At 39.7% G+C, this 15,194-nt stretch overlaps 1 protein-coding gene and 1 long non-coding RNA gene across 2 annotated transcripts; one reads left to right on the forward strand and one right to left on the reverse strand.

Moving 5' to 3' along the window:
• Window positions 1-7,374: 7,374 nt before the first annotated feature.
• Window positions 7,375-8,548, reverse strand: LOC116111364. The gene is made up of 3 exons (XR_004125053.1): window positions 8,245-8,548; window positions 8,074-8,137; window positions 7,375-7,405 (listed from the first exon to the last, which is right to left on the reverse strand). It is a non-coding gene; the product is annotated as an uncharacterized LOC116111364 (long non-coding RNA).
• Window positions 8,549-8,738: 190 nt separating this feature from the next.
• LOC116111332 lies at window positions 8,739-9,301 on the forward strand. Its single transcript, XM_031397530.1, has 2 exons — window positions 8,739-9,135; window positions 9,234-9,301. Exons 1-2 carry the CDS (start codon window positions 8,739-8,741, stop codon window positions 9,299-9,301), a joined length of 465 nt encoding a protein of 154 aa, XP_031253390.1.
• Window positions 9,302-15,194: the final 5,893 nt, after the last annotated feature.

Genomic DNA, 15,194 nt, shown 5'->3' on the forward strand with positions numbered 1-15,194 from the left:
CTTGCTCATATCAACCTTGGTATCTGAAAATGCAAATGCAGATTGCATTGAGATTTTATTCGTTAAACTGGCTGGCCGAAACAACAACCGTGTTTGCCTTTGACTACCTATTCGCTTCAAACATGATTTCAAATGTCTTGCAAACTAAGTTGTGCTCTTGGTCTCTGTTATTGCGAGCTTTGCCTTACAATGAATACACCTCCCTTTGTAGAACCATCTGGTAGCACTACCTCTTTAAATTCATTCCAAACCGCTGATGTCTTTGGTCTCTTTTTCCTCTAAAGGATTAACTTGCTCCTCATTAGTACGAGGGGTAGAAGCATTAACACCATCACCAGGTGTGCCTGTGGGTGTGACATCATCATCAAACCAAGTTTCAAAGATATCTTCTACTGGTTGCATTCGTGAAGTGGAAGGGTGTGTTCAATTGGGAGTGAATGACAGATGCTTCATTGGAATAAACAAATCCCTTTGCAAAAAGAATATAAAGTCAGAATGCAACGTTGCACCAATTAATTATAAGAAGAGAATCCCCACAGATTAATTACATCTTTCAGATTCAGTAGACTGGACTAGGTCAGAAAATATACTCGTGTAAAAGGTCATCAGAATCACACTCGTGATTCAACAGAATTAGGACAAGTTAACTGAAACAATAAAAAAAAAAAAGGAATGCAGAATGGCAATCATATGATATTGCAAAGTTCTCTCAAAGTTAACTGAACATTCTGGAAACTTCCAGTTAATCATAGGTGTTTTAATTCTGGAACGCAGAATGTTAATCATAGGTGTCCTAATTCTGTACATACACCATATGATTAACTTAAACAAAAAAAAAAAAATAAAGGAATGCAGAATGTTCATATCTATGTTCCCTCAAAGTTCTTGGAAACTTCTTGAGCAGAGATTGGCTCATACCCAAATAAATGAATTGAGAGAATCTAAATTCTTCACTTTTTATAACCAACTCTTCCTTTATAGTGTGTACTCAATGCAAAACATGACTCGAAAACATTCATTCAATTCATCATGAACACTATCGATAGTCCTGAATCTCTGCACTAAGGTACCACTATCACTATTAATTCCTGAAACTGCTATCTGAATCCTCAAGCACCATTAATATAGCTAACTGAAAACAAGCAAAAGTATTTACTAAGACAGGTTTATGGCCGCTAATCCAATGAAATAATAATACAAACTACACAATTACTCCGTACCAACAATTATTGTAAACAATAAATGGAAAAGCAGTTTAAATCCACCCTCCCAAATCTGGAGTTTATGGACCTAAACATTTGATAGCCCAGGTAAAAATTGCGAAATTCTTTTGGATGCTATCCACAAGAAATCATCAAATAATAAGAACAAAACCATCCAAAATATCAAACTATACAACGCAATAACCTCATAATTCAACCCAGTCAATGATCTTAAGCTCTTCTTGACTCACTTTGTTCTCTTTCTTTATATTCCAAAAATAATTTATATATATTTCTATCACTCCCTCAACTTGTCTCAGCAAAATACTCCTCCAAAATTTGAGAAGAACGATTAATCAAACAAACAAAAAAAATTTGATTTAAGGACACATAAATGCAATCATGCAGCCCATCTAATCAAAATAAGCAACATTCACAACCGTGAAAAAGCCAGCCCCTAAACCAAAAGAGCAGGAAATATGGGAAAGAGCACATCAAAAGTGTCCTCCACTTGGGCACAAGGTTAGAGTGATAAGGTCGGGTCCCATTTCACCCTTAAGCTGTGGACCTTGATATTAGTGACATCTTCATATCCCGGATGTTTATTGATGACAATGATGTTGAATGGCTTCGCTGTATTATGGGTTATTTCTCGGGGTATCTATGCCATTTCGATGCTGTCCGCTCAATTGCTTTCCGTGCATGGAAGCTGCGGGTTGGAAGATGTTATGTCCACAGGTTCTGGCTTCTACATTTTTCAGATTTAGGGATAGGATGCGGTGCTTAAATCCTTAGAGAGGGCCATGGATGTTTGGGGGTAAGTGTATTATTCTGCAACAATGGCATGCTCAATTTACTTTTGATAGAAGCCGCATCTATAGATTTCCGTATGGGCTCGTTTGCATGGTTTGCCTTATCCTTTGTGGCCACAAAGGACTCTGCATGGTTTCCTCTATGTTAGGTCACCGTTGTCTAGTGATAAGAAAACATCAGAGCGGACCCGTTTGGATTATGCTCGGGTATGTGTGTGAGCCAGATGTTACAAAGCCTTTGAGACTTCATATTGAATTTCAGTGCCGGTTATCTGCAGAGCCTATTCAGATTACAGTGGAATATGAGTGGACCCCTAAGAGGTGCCCTAAATGTGTTGTTTTTGGTCATGTTTGTCACCAGCCAAGGTACCTACTGCACCATCTCAGGGTAAGAATAATAGTTACTAGTTTCCAGAGCACCAGGGAAAGCAGTGCAATCCGAGAACTGTGAGCCTTTGAATCAGCCAGCCCTATTGACCATTAGGGAGAGACCGGGGGATGGAGAGATGTTTTTAGTGTCATCTACAGTTTCAGTTCCAGTACAGTTAGAGTTAGGGATGTTCTTTGGCTTTGGTCCCGTATCAGCAGACTGTTCGTGCTAGCAGAGGTGAATTTTCTGGCTCTGAATCGGGGTCGAACCTGATTCCCCTTTTCCTATTGAGGAGGAGCAGGACCGTATTATGGATTGACAAATTGCACAAAAAACACTCAGCCTTTATGAGTTCTGGAGTAGGCAATCTACCTCTTCCAACAGGTTTGCCTCTTTTGTTTGCATAGTGACGATCTCCCAGACACCAGATGCCACCTTATCTGGATCAATTTCCTTACCACCCCTGGCAAGAGATAGGTCGGGGAAAGCGGGGCTTCGGCTCAAGTGATTTCTTAGCTTGTTTCTATCCCAATTCCAATGATAGGGAGTTGGAATATTAGAGGCCTTAACGGCTTCTCGAAACAACGCGCTGTGCGGAATTGGATTTCTGACTCTTCTTTGTGTTTGATTGGTTTGTCAGAGACTAAGGTTGAGCAGTCTCCATTTACAGTCAGTGGTCTCGTCTGTTTGTCCTCGTGGCGTTTAATCGAATGCAACGGATTCTATTGCTTGCCGTGTTTCTGGTATGTTGGGACTCTTCTCTTTACTCTGTGCATAGTCTTCATTGCTCTCTTCAGGAGATTACTTGCAGGGTTACTCATGTTTCTGAGGGGTTCTCATTTGGGATTACTTTTGTGTATGGTTCTAATGACCCTGGGAATCGCCGCAATCTGTGGGATTTCCTTAGGGCTCAGTCGGCAGTGTTGATTCAGAGGGGCTCCCATGGCTTGTGTTGGTGATTTTAATGCCATCTTGGGAGCCTCTGACAGAGTGGGTGGTGATCCTGAGTGGTATGGTTATATGGATGATTTGGCCAATGTTCCATGATGCTGATTTGATTGGGGTTCCTTTTACTGGGCTTCGGTATCTTGGCATAACGGTCAACAGGGCGATGGGTTTATTTTACGGAAGCTCGATTGGGTCTTTGCATCACTTCTTGGTTCCTTGATCGACCAAGCACAGTTTCAGAGTTCCGACCTCGAGATGTTCATATCATAGCTCTATTATCGTCCGTTTGGTCCTTGCCGTGGCAAGGTACCATCCCCTTGAAATTTCTAATTTTTGGCTGATCATGCAAATTTAGGGATATTGTTTAGGCAGTTTGGATGAGCCTATTGTAGGCAATCCTATGTTCCGTCTTACGCAGATATTGGGGTTAGTGTAACGGAAGCTAAAAGCTTTACATATAGGGTTTCCAGTCATATCTCCAGCAGGGTAATTGAGGCCGTCTCGGTGGGCAGCAGCCCAGGAAATTTGGATCGGGACCCCTTTCTACTGAGTGTATCTCTGGAAGAGGAACCTTGCCAACCAGTATTTCATCTTTGTCGAGATAAGGAGGCTTTCTTTAAGCAGCGTCTCGTGTTCAGTGGTTGCACTTAGGGATCAGAATACTAAGTTCTTTCATAAGTCGTTGATCCATAGGCAGGTTCGGAACCGCATCCACGGTTTGACTGACGGGAATGGTAACACATATTACTGACAGTCAGGGTTTAGGGCGTTTGCGGTGGGTTTTTTCAGGATCTTCTACTGCCCCTAGTCGACCTCATTGCAGAGGCTTCTAGGTATTTTTCTTCTGGCCGCATTTCTCCTGATGATTTTCTCCATTGACTGCTCCTATCACTGATGATGAGATTAGGATTGCTTTATTCTCTATCCCGGATGATAAATCCCCCACCCGATGGATTCACATCTTTGTTTTTTAAGCGCATGGGATATTATTGGTACAGATTTCAGGGATGCATGAGACATTTTTTTGCTACTAATGAAATGCCAAGATGTGTTAATGCCACCAGGATTGCTTTGGTTCTAAGTGGAGAGCCCGAGTCGTATGACAGACTTTAGCCTATATCTTGTTGAATGTACTTTACATGTGCATTACTAAGGTGATTGTGAATCGGTTTAAAGTTGTACTTCCGGATATTATTGGGGTTTCCCAGTCAGCTTTTGTCCCGGGTCGAGGATTTCTGTATATTCTGCTGACTCAGGAGCTTTTGCGGAATTATCATCTTGGGGTACTTCACCTCGATGTGCCTTTAAAGTTGATATTCGGAAAGCTTTTGATACTATAGTTTGGGAGTTCATCCTTTGGGATTGCGTACTGTGGGTTTTCCTGAGCGTATGTGAGGTGGATCATGACAGTATTTCTACACTGTATTTCTCTGTTGCCCTGAACGGAGAGCTTCCACGATTTTTTAGGTCCTCGGGTGTGGCGACAGGGGGACCCTCTTTCTCCTTAACCTTTTGTGTTGGCTATGGGGGGTTAGCTGTATTTTTCGGGAAACCTCTCACAGCCCTGGTTTTCAGTATCATTGGAGATGTAGGCAGGCAGCTATTACTCATTTGTTTTTGCAGATGATTGATGGTGTTTTGTAGAGCAATGCTTCCTCTGTTAGCTTGATCAAATCGCTTGGATTATTTTGCTAAGATTTCTGGGTAGTGACTAATGCAGAGAAAAGCCAGTTGTTTCTTTCTGGAGTTACAGATGAGGAGCAGATTGGGTTACAGTCTATCATGGGTTTCTAGTTGGGCCAGTTACCGTAAGATATCTAGGGGTTCCTCTAATCTCTACCCGCCTTCGACACTCGATTGTAGGCCTCTGTTGGAGTGAATTCTCTCTTCGGATTAGGCTATAGACGTCAGCATCTTTGACCTATGCAGGCCGACTACAGTTGATAAAGTCGATACTTTTCTCATACAGGTTTATTGGTCCTCCATGTTCTTTTTGCCGGCAGCTACAGTTAGACGATTGAGAGTATTTTTGGCCTCATTTCTTTGGAAGGGTACTTCTCTGTTCCCATTCTGGTGCTAGGGTTGCATGGTCTTCTGTTGCGCTACCATTGACGGAGGTGGCCTGGGGATTAAGAGGATCCAGATTGGAATAGGGCGGCTATTCTCAAACACTTTTGGAGGCTACTTACTGATAAATCTTCTATATGGTCTTCTTGGGCCATTCGGTTCTCCCCGTGGTCGGTCCTTTTGGCATATCCGAGTTACTTCTGGGGCTTCATGGGCTTGGAGGAAGATTTTACTTACAGGTTTTGGTGCCGGGGTCTTATTGCGACTTGTATTGGAGATGTAGGGCACCATGTTATGGCGAGATCACTGGCTTCCGCGGGTCCCTGTGTGACTTGTTCCCTTTTAAACCTTGACTTCCACTGGGTTACCGTGTTGCTCGGGTTTCAGACATTATTCGGGATGGTTTGTGGGACTTTCCTTCGGGCATTCAGACCTTCAGCATATCTGGACTCTATTACAGTGCAGCCTTCAGCGGTCATCCTGACCATCTGTGTGGAAGGGCCATCCATCTGGACGGTTCTCTATTGATTCAGCCTGGAAGTATTGCGAGACAAACGAGATGTGAACTCGATTCATCATCTCTTGTGGTTTCCCGGGCTATTCCACGTCACTCTTTCATTCTCTGGCTCGCTTCTATTGGTTGGCTTCACCACATGGATCGGCTCAGCTCTCATGGTGTCTTACGTCCTCCCGATGTGTTTTGTGCAATCACTACAGAGACCCATGACCATTTGTTTTTCAGCTGTGACTTTTCCAGTTATGTTTGGCAGGAGGTCACAACCAGACGCTTTCTACATGGCCTACTCTCTCCTGGCTCCCTCTGCTTCAGTGGGCTAGTTTGCATCTTCGACGAAAAGGTGACTTCAGCCACCTTCTTTCCCGGTTAGTCTTTTCAGCCACAGTTTATTTCCTTGTGGTTTGAACGGAATAATCCGTGTTTCGTCGCATTGTAGCTCCCATAGAGATATTGTCTTAGCTATTTGTGATCTAGTTCGATCAAGATTTTGTGTCTAGCACCTAAGTAAGATCTCACCTCAGCTCCGTGTGATATGGCATCTTCCTGACTAGCTTTGTAAGGAACCTGCATGCTCTTTTGTGTCGGTTTGGACTTTGTGTTTGTGGTGAGCCTGCGTGCTCTTTATGCCGGTTTGTGGCTTTTTTTTATGGCATCTTCTTGCTTTGTGGGAGCCTGCATGCTCTCTGTTGCTGTTCATGACTTTGTGGGTTTCCCACGAGTTCTTGACTGACAGTTTCAGTCATCCTCTTAGGGTATGCCCCTCGTATTTGTATATTTTGTCTTTTATACATTTACCTTATCCAAAAAAAACGATGATCGATAAGTACAATAACTCAACTCCCAACATGAAAGTTCCTCTAGCGACTGGTGATTGGAATGGCAAGTATTTCATGAGCCATCGTAGATAAAATGGGATAGTTTATTGATTTACCTTTCACCACTGTAACGCATCAAATGAGGTATTATCATACCTATAACAAACATTTCTCCCTCTAGTATCGATCTAACTTAGATTTCTCATGTTGCACCGTTGGAGTTGTCCTAACAAACTGCAGAACCGTGAACTAGTACTTTTTAGGGCGTTGTACATTGTCCCGTTGAACTTTACTGATTTCTACAGGTGGTTCACTGTTGGAGATTGACTTTCTGCTACTATATCCTCATAAATCTCATACAAGACACTTGCACTTCATCAATTTTGCCTTGTGCTTCTATCGGATACATTTGTGGTAGGCAAATTGCAGCAGCCTATTTTCATCCTCGATCCAATACATTGCAATTGCCATTACAATTGCATTCCCCAATACTTGTCAAACTTTTCTTTCATCTTTCCCACCATTGACCGAATAAAATCATCATCATCAAACGTTTTCATCTAGCAACTTCTTTTATGTCAACAATTTCTTGCAAAAATAAGTTAGAAGTAGGGTACTCACTCCTCCGATATGACATTAGTTGTGAAAGTTCTTCCGTGAAAGTCGTTTAACACCTGTCAACAAGTTTATGAAAAATTAAACTCTAAATCCTATTTGTTAGTCTAATCCTCTGTTTTCCAAAGTTCCAGAGTTTGTACAAGTACACAATTAAACCAAAATGTGCATAAGTCTTATAACAAATTTTTGAAAACAGATTGTAAATCAACCTAGATCATAAGAACAAAGAAAATCAAACAGATTGTACACAATTAGAGATTTATCTTGGATGCATTTTCTGGCTCTTGATACTAGCGAATTTTTAAATTTGAAGTTAATGTCGGTGCCAGTGCAGTTGAGAATACTAGCTTTGACAGCAACACCAGCAGACTATTTAGCATATTATTGATAACTTACATATATCAACACTAGAATATCACAATGAAAGTGATGATGATGTCAGCCCATATGTTCACAATAGGAATACAGAATTGATTCAGGTGTATACTGGTTTGTTTACCTAAAAAGCGTTTCCATGCAACTATGTTTTCTAAATGTGCAGTACTGATAGGTTCCAATTGGACAAGAGGCTGCAGAGATAAATAACTAGAACTTGTTTGGTGGTAATGAGACAGCAGCCAAATGTAAACAATTTAAACAAGATAGCTAGATAGGGAGCCAAATATGTAAATCAATTAGACAAAAACCAAATAATTTGAGAAGTATAACATTTACTATCACTAACCTGTCACGATTCCACCAAAACTTCATAGGATCAGAAGCTGAAACTCCTCATTTTTCTTCTCTTTCTAAACAACAAAGAAGAAAACCAATTGTTTTAGTTTAAATAATGTTAATAAACGACCAAGTAATGCCATAATTTTAATAAATTGGACTATGGAAGTATGAAACTTACTTTGTAACTTTTCTTGACTCCATAGAGATTGCGACACCGATCACCACCACAAAGTGCTGCCAGCCTTCCGGGAATTCGAGAAAATCTTTATGGATTGGGGATTTGGAGCCATGGATGGATGACAAGTACTTTTTATCCGTTTTCTCAAATGTGGCAATTCAAGGAGCCAAGGTTTTTCATCACAAAAACTCTTCCTTTGGTTTTCTTGACTTTGATTCTAATGATACTGCAGGTTTGTCTTTGCAATCGTTTAATGGCTTAAAAATGCCGAAGTCTAAAAAGGTCTTCAAGCTCAATTGGGCATCTTCTGAGCCNTACTTACTGATAGATCTTCTATATGGTCTTCATGGGCCCATTCGGTTCTCCTCCGTGGTCGGTCCTTTTGGCATATCCGAGTTACTTCTGGGGCTTCATGGGCTTGGAGGAAGATTTTACTTAGTAGGGTTTGGTGCCGGGGTCTTATTGTGACTTGTATTGGAGATGGTAGGGACACCATGTTATGGCGAGATCACTGGCTTCCGCAGGGTCCTCTGTGTGACTTGTTCCCTTTTAGAACCTTGACTTCCACTGGGTTACCGTGGGATGCTCGGGTTTCAGACATTATTCGGGATGGTTTGTGGGACTTTCCTTCGGGCAGTTCAGACCTTCAGCATATCTGGGACTCTATTACAGTGCAGCCTTCAGCGAGTCATCCTGACCATCTTGTGTGGAAGGGCCATCCATCTGGACGGTTCTCTATTGATTCAGCCTGGAATGTATTGCGAGACAAACGAGATGTGAACTCGATTCATCATCTCTTGTGGTTTCCCGGGCATATTCCACGTCACTCTTTCATTCTCTGGCTCGCTTCTATTGGTTGGCTTCACACCATGGATCGGCTCAGCTCTCATGGTGTCATTACGTCCTCCCGATGTGTTTTGTGCAGATCAGCTACAGAGACCCATGACCATTTGTTTTTCAGCTGTGACTTTTCCAGTTATGTTTGGCAGGAGGTCACAACCAGGACGCTTTCTACATGGCCTACTCTCTCCTGGCTCCCTCTGCTTCAGTGGGCTAGTTTGCATCTTCGACGAAAAGGTGACTTCAGCCACCTTCTTTCCCGGTTAGTCTTTTCAGCCACAGTTTATTTCCTTTGGTTTGAACGGAATAATCGCGTGTTTCGTCAGCATTGTAGCTCCCATAGAGATATTGTCTTAGCTATTTGTGATCTAGTTCAGATCAAGATTTTGGGTCTAGCACCTAAGTAAGAGATCTCACCTCAGCTCCGTGTGATATGGCATCTTCCTGACTAGCTTTGTAAGGAACCTGCATGCTCTTTTGTGTCGGTTTGTGACTTTGTGTTTGTGGTGAGCCTGCGTGCTCTTTATGCCGGTTTGTGGCTTTTTTTTATGGCATCTTCTTGCTTTGTGGGGAGCCTGCATGCTCTCTGTTGCTGTTCATGACTTTGTGGGTTTTCCCACGAGTTCTTGACTGACAGTTATCAGTCATCCTCTTAGGGTATGCCCCTCGTATTTGTATATTTTTTTGTCTTTTATACATACTTACCTTATCCAAAAAAAAAACGATGATCGATAAGTATCAATAACTCAACTCCCAACACTGAAAGTTGCCTCTGAAGCGACTGTGGTGATTGGAATGGCAAGTATTTCATGAGCCATCGTAGATAAAATGGGATAGTTTATTTGATTTACCTTTCACCACTGTAACGCATCAAATGAGGTATTATCATAATCCTATAACAAACATTTCTCCTCTAGATAACGATCTAACTTAGATTTCTCATGTTGCACCGTTTGAGTTGTCCTAACAAACTGACAGAACCGTGAACTAGTACTTTTAGGGCGTTGTACATTGTCCCGTTGAACTTTACTGATTTCTACAGGTGGTTCACTGTTGGAAGATTGACTTTCTGCTACATATTCCTCATAAATCTCATACAAGGCAGCTTGCACTTCATCAATTTTGCCTTGTGCTTCTTCATCAGGATACATTTGTGGGTAGGCAAATTGCAGCAGCCTCATTTTCATCCTCAGATCCAATACAGTTGCAATTGCCATTACGAAATTGCATTCCCCTCAATACTTGTCAAACTTTTCTTTCATCTTTCCCACCATTGACCGAATAAAATCATCATCATCAAAACACTTTTCATCTAGCAACTTTTTTATGTCAACATTTTCTTGCAAAAATAAGTTAGAAGTGAGGTACTCACTCCTCGATATGACATTAGTTGCCGAGTTGAAGGCTTCCAAAATCTCACACACTTTCTCAAGTTTTTCCCAATCTTCATCTATTGGGGCACAAGTAAAGTTATTATCTAATTGAACTAACATTGGAAACATATCTCTATACTGAATTGTAAGTGCTAACATCTCATAAGTAGAATTCCACCTCGTTTTGCAATCAAGTATGAGTTTCTGCTTGAGCAACTGCAACATCTGAACAATCTCTAAAAACATAATTACTCTAGTCTCTGATTGCTTGACATACAAAATACAATCACGTATGTCTTGAATGATGGGCTTAATTTGGGAAAGCCCATCCTGAACCATGAGATTCAATATGTGTGTCGCGCACCACACATGAAACAACCTCCCACCACACATTAGCTTCTTGTTTCTTCCTAAATTCTCCCTCAAAATCTTGATTGTTGCGTCATTCCTTGAAGCATTGTCAACCGAGATACTGAACACCTTGTTCTCAATTCCCCAATCAATTAAACACTTATGAATAGCAGCAGCAATCTCAACACCAGGTCAAGGAGTTGGTATATGAACAAAATTGAGCACACGCTTCTGCAACTTCCAATCATTATCAATAAAATGTCCGGTGAGAACCATGTACTCAAGCTTCTGATTAGAAGAATTCCATAGATCAATTGTCAAACTAATCTTGTTCATACTCTTAAGCAAATTAACCAACTTCTTCTTTTGTATCTCATACACAGTCACGCAATGTTGTTTCAAAGCAGTACGCGTTATCTTCTCCCATTGTGGCATACCACATCTTTGCATCATGTTAAAACCCTCCTCCTCCACAACTGTAAATGGATACTCGTGCATGAGCACACAGTTAGCAGTTAGTTCCCGCATCTTGCTCATATCAAACTTGGCATCTGAAAAAGCAAGTGCAGATTGCATTGAGATTTCATCTGTTAAACTGGCTGGCCGAAAAAACAACTATGTTTGCCTCTGACTACTTATTCGCTTCAAACATGATTTCAAATGTCTTGCAAATTGAGTTATGCTCTTGGTCTCTGTTATTGCGAGCTTTGCCTTACAATGAATACACTTTGCCTTTGTAGAACCATCCGGTAGAACTACCTCTTTAAATTCATTCCAAACCGCTAATGTTTTTGGTCTCTTTTTCCTCTGAAAAGGATTAACTTGCTCCTCGTCAGTACGAGGGGTAAAAACATCAACACCATCACCGGGTGTGCCTGTGGGTGTGGCATTGTTATCAGACCAGGTTTCAAAGATATCTTTTACTAGTTGCCTTCGTGAAGTGGCAGGGTGTGTTCGATTGGGGGTGAATGACAGATGCTTCATTGGAAAAAACAAATCCATCTGCAAAAAGAATATAAAGTCAGAATGCAATATTGCACCAATTAATTAGAAGAAGAGAATCCCCACAGATTAATTACAGTGGACTGGACTAGGTCTGAAAATATACTCGTGTAAAAGGTTATCAGAATCACACTCGTGATTCAACAAAATTAGGACAAGTTAACTGAAACAAAAAAATAAATAAAAAAATAAAAAAAAATAAAAAATGCAGAATGTCAATCATATGATATTGCAAAGTTCCCTCAAAGTTAAGTGAAACCAAAATTAGGACAAGTTAACTGAAACCATATGAACATTCTGGAAACTTCCAGTTAATCATAGGTGTTTTAATTCTGGAACGCAGAATGTTAATCATAGGTGTCCTAATTCTGTACATACACCATATGATTAACTTAAACAAAAAAAAAAAAATAAAGGAATGCAGAATGTTCATATCTATGTTCCCTCAAAGTTCTTGGAAACTTCTTGAGCAGAGATTGGCTCATACCCAGATAAATGAATTGAGAGAATCTAAATTCTTCACCTTTTATAACCAACTCTTCCTTTATAGTGTGTACTCGATGCAAAACATGACTCGAAAACATTCATTCAATTCATCATGAACACTATTGATAATCCTGAATCTCTGCACTAAGGTACCACTATCACTATTATATTCCTGAAACTGCTATCTGAATCCTCAAGCGCCATTAATATAGCTAACTGAAAACAGGCAAAAGTATTTATTAAGACAGGTTTATGGCCGCTAATCCAATGAAATAATAATACAAACTATACAATTACTCCGTACCAACAATTATTGTAAACAATAAATGGAAAAGCGGTTTAAATCCACCCTCCCAAATCTGGAGTTTATGGACCTAAACATTTGATAGCCAAGGTAAAAATTGTGAAATTCTCTTGGATGCTATGACTATCCATTCCACAAGAAATCATCAAATAATAAGAACAAAACCATCCAAAATATCAAATTATACAACGCAATAACCTCATAATTCAACCCAGTCAATGATCTTAAGCTCTTCTTGTCTCACTTTTTTCTCTTTCTTTATACTCCAAAAATAATTTATATGTATTTCTATCACTCCCTCAACTTGTCTCAGCAAAATACTCCTCCAAAATTTGAGAAGAACGATTAATCAAACAAACAAACAAAAAATTGATTTAAGGACACATAAATGCAATCATGCAGCCCATCTAATCAAAATTAGCAACATTCACAAAAGCTTAAGCTACTAGGAAGTGCACAATTTAATCCTGTCAGCCTTACACACACCATAACAAATACTTATGAACCCGTTGAGTTACAATATATGTTTTCACATAGAATTTCCATAGCTCAAAATTTTAGTTATTATGTTTGCCAATTTTTTGTCATCAAGTAGAGCAACTATATCATATCCAGTAACCAGCAGTTCATGCCTCCTACGAAAGTTCCTATGAGATTTTGCACTTGGGAACTGCTACATAAACACAAAACTAACCATAATCAAACGGACTTACCTGCTTCTTTCCTTGCTTTGGAAGACCTAGCTTGCTTAGAACATCCTTGAGCTCTTTAATTCGAAAATAGGCCAACTTCCCCTACAAGTATAGCAAAAAAAAAATCTCAAATGGTTCCCAATCATAAAGTTTGGCATAAAATTCCTTGAAGCTGTAACTCAAACAGAGTAATCGAAAAATTAACATGATTGATAGGCAACAAAAACACAAATTTATGTTTACATAACCTCCTTACTCTGCAAAAAATTAGAATAGATATCTTTTGTCCTCAGGCTGATGTGGTTTAGAAGTGAAGAAGGGAAGACGACGATGGCTGATGTTGCAGCTTCGTCGGCGTGTGAGACTTTGCGGTGTGAAGAAGTGAAGACGACAGTGGTTGTCTGGTTTATGTGGTTTAGAATTGAAGAAGTGCAGACGACGATGAAGATGACAGTGGTTGATGTTTCAAAGCGATCTGAAGATGTGAAGACTACGGTGGCTGATTAGGGATTTTGCGATTGAGTAGTGGTAGTTTTGTAGGTTTTGTGACTACTGTAGTGAATGTTGTGGTTTAGTTTTCATTTTAGGGTAAATTTAATTTGACGCGAGCTCCCACAAATGATCAATCGAGTAACGAGTTGAAAAACTTGACTGACGACGCAAGCTTCAGTAAAGATCGCGAGCAGCTCGATTCGAGCCCCCATTTGCTCGGCTATTTTCGCGAGTTTGAACTTGCGCTCAAACTCGTTATCTGCTCGAGGATAGTCGAAACGAGCTTCCGCTCGTCACGAATCGATCTCGAATAGCTTGTGAGCTACTCGGGTCGACTACACCCCTAGTTTCAACCAATAGGTTGTCAAATATGACATTTGAAGTGGTAGTCCTTTAACAATATGAACGTATTAATATGTTATTTAGCATAAAAAAGTTTGAATTATTATTTACGATAAATTAAAAATATGAAGATATATTATTTGTTTGAAATTTTTTTGTCAAATTAGTATGTTGATAATATATATTTTTTTTTTTTCCAAAATAGATTAAGAATGTCACCAGAATTAGCAAAATCTTAAGTTACAAGTTTGTATTTTAAATGAATAATTTATCCCATAATAAAATAATTTTCTTGAAGGAAGTGAGAGTTGATTTCTCCAAAACTCCATGAGATCTGGTAGGTTACAATATGGTTTCAAAAATCATAGAAAAGCGTGGCTTGGCTAAAGAGAGCAAAAGTAATCAATTTCCGTCACATGGAGATTAAAACACTTTCAAATCGAGGCTACATATCTCAGCATTTTTATTCCACTCAATTTTGGTAAAAAAATTTATATTAACAAGAGTGTCCAAACCAGTTTGTACGTATCTCAATTAATTTTTCAGAATCCTAGAGTTAATGACTGAGTAAATTTTCAGTGATCACCCCTATTAGAGCCGAAGTGAATTAAAGTCAGGACCTCTTGACTAATATACCCAAAAGTCTTAGTTAAGCACTCAACCACCCAATGATGATTAGTCTATCAAAATATTTGTATACGAAATAATGCACAAGTACTAAAGTTTGGTACCAAATTAAGTGTAATCCTTTCAATAAATGTGCCTCTTAAACCGTTTTCAAAATTTTAATATCAAATAGTGTTGTAGTGGCCAACGAGTTCTATTTTATACCAACCACTTAGCACTAAAAATTTAGGCTTCAAAAGTTCAACCAAGAGAATGGTTTATGCTTTGGTTTGGAGTTGAAACTCCTTCCTTTTCATTCATACATCTTCAATTAGCACCAAAAATAGAGTTTACTGCTAAAATTCTTTAATACAGCCCAACAAAATTCAAGGTTAATTAAACAGTCTTCGAAAACGAACTGCTAAAATTGTTTTAGAGTTTACTGCTAAAATTCTTTAATAT

The sequence above is a fragment of the Pistacia vera genome, unplaced genomic scaffold (genome assembly GCF_008641045.1).
Source record: "Pistacia vera cultivar Batoury unplaced genomic scaffold, PisVer_v2 Contig631, whole genome shotgun sequence".
Taxonomy (NCBI): Eukaryota; Viridiplantae; Streptophyta; class Magnoliopsida; order Sapindales; family Anacardiaceae; genus Pistacia; species Pistacia vera.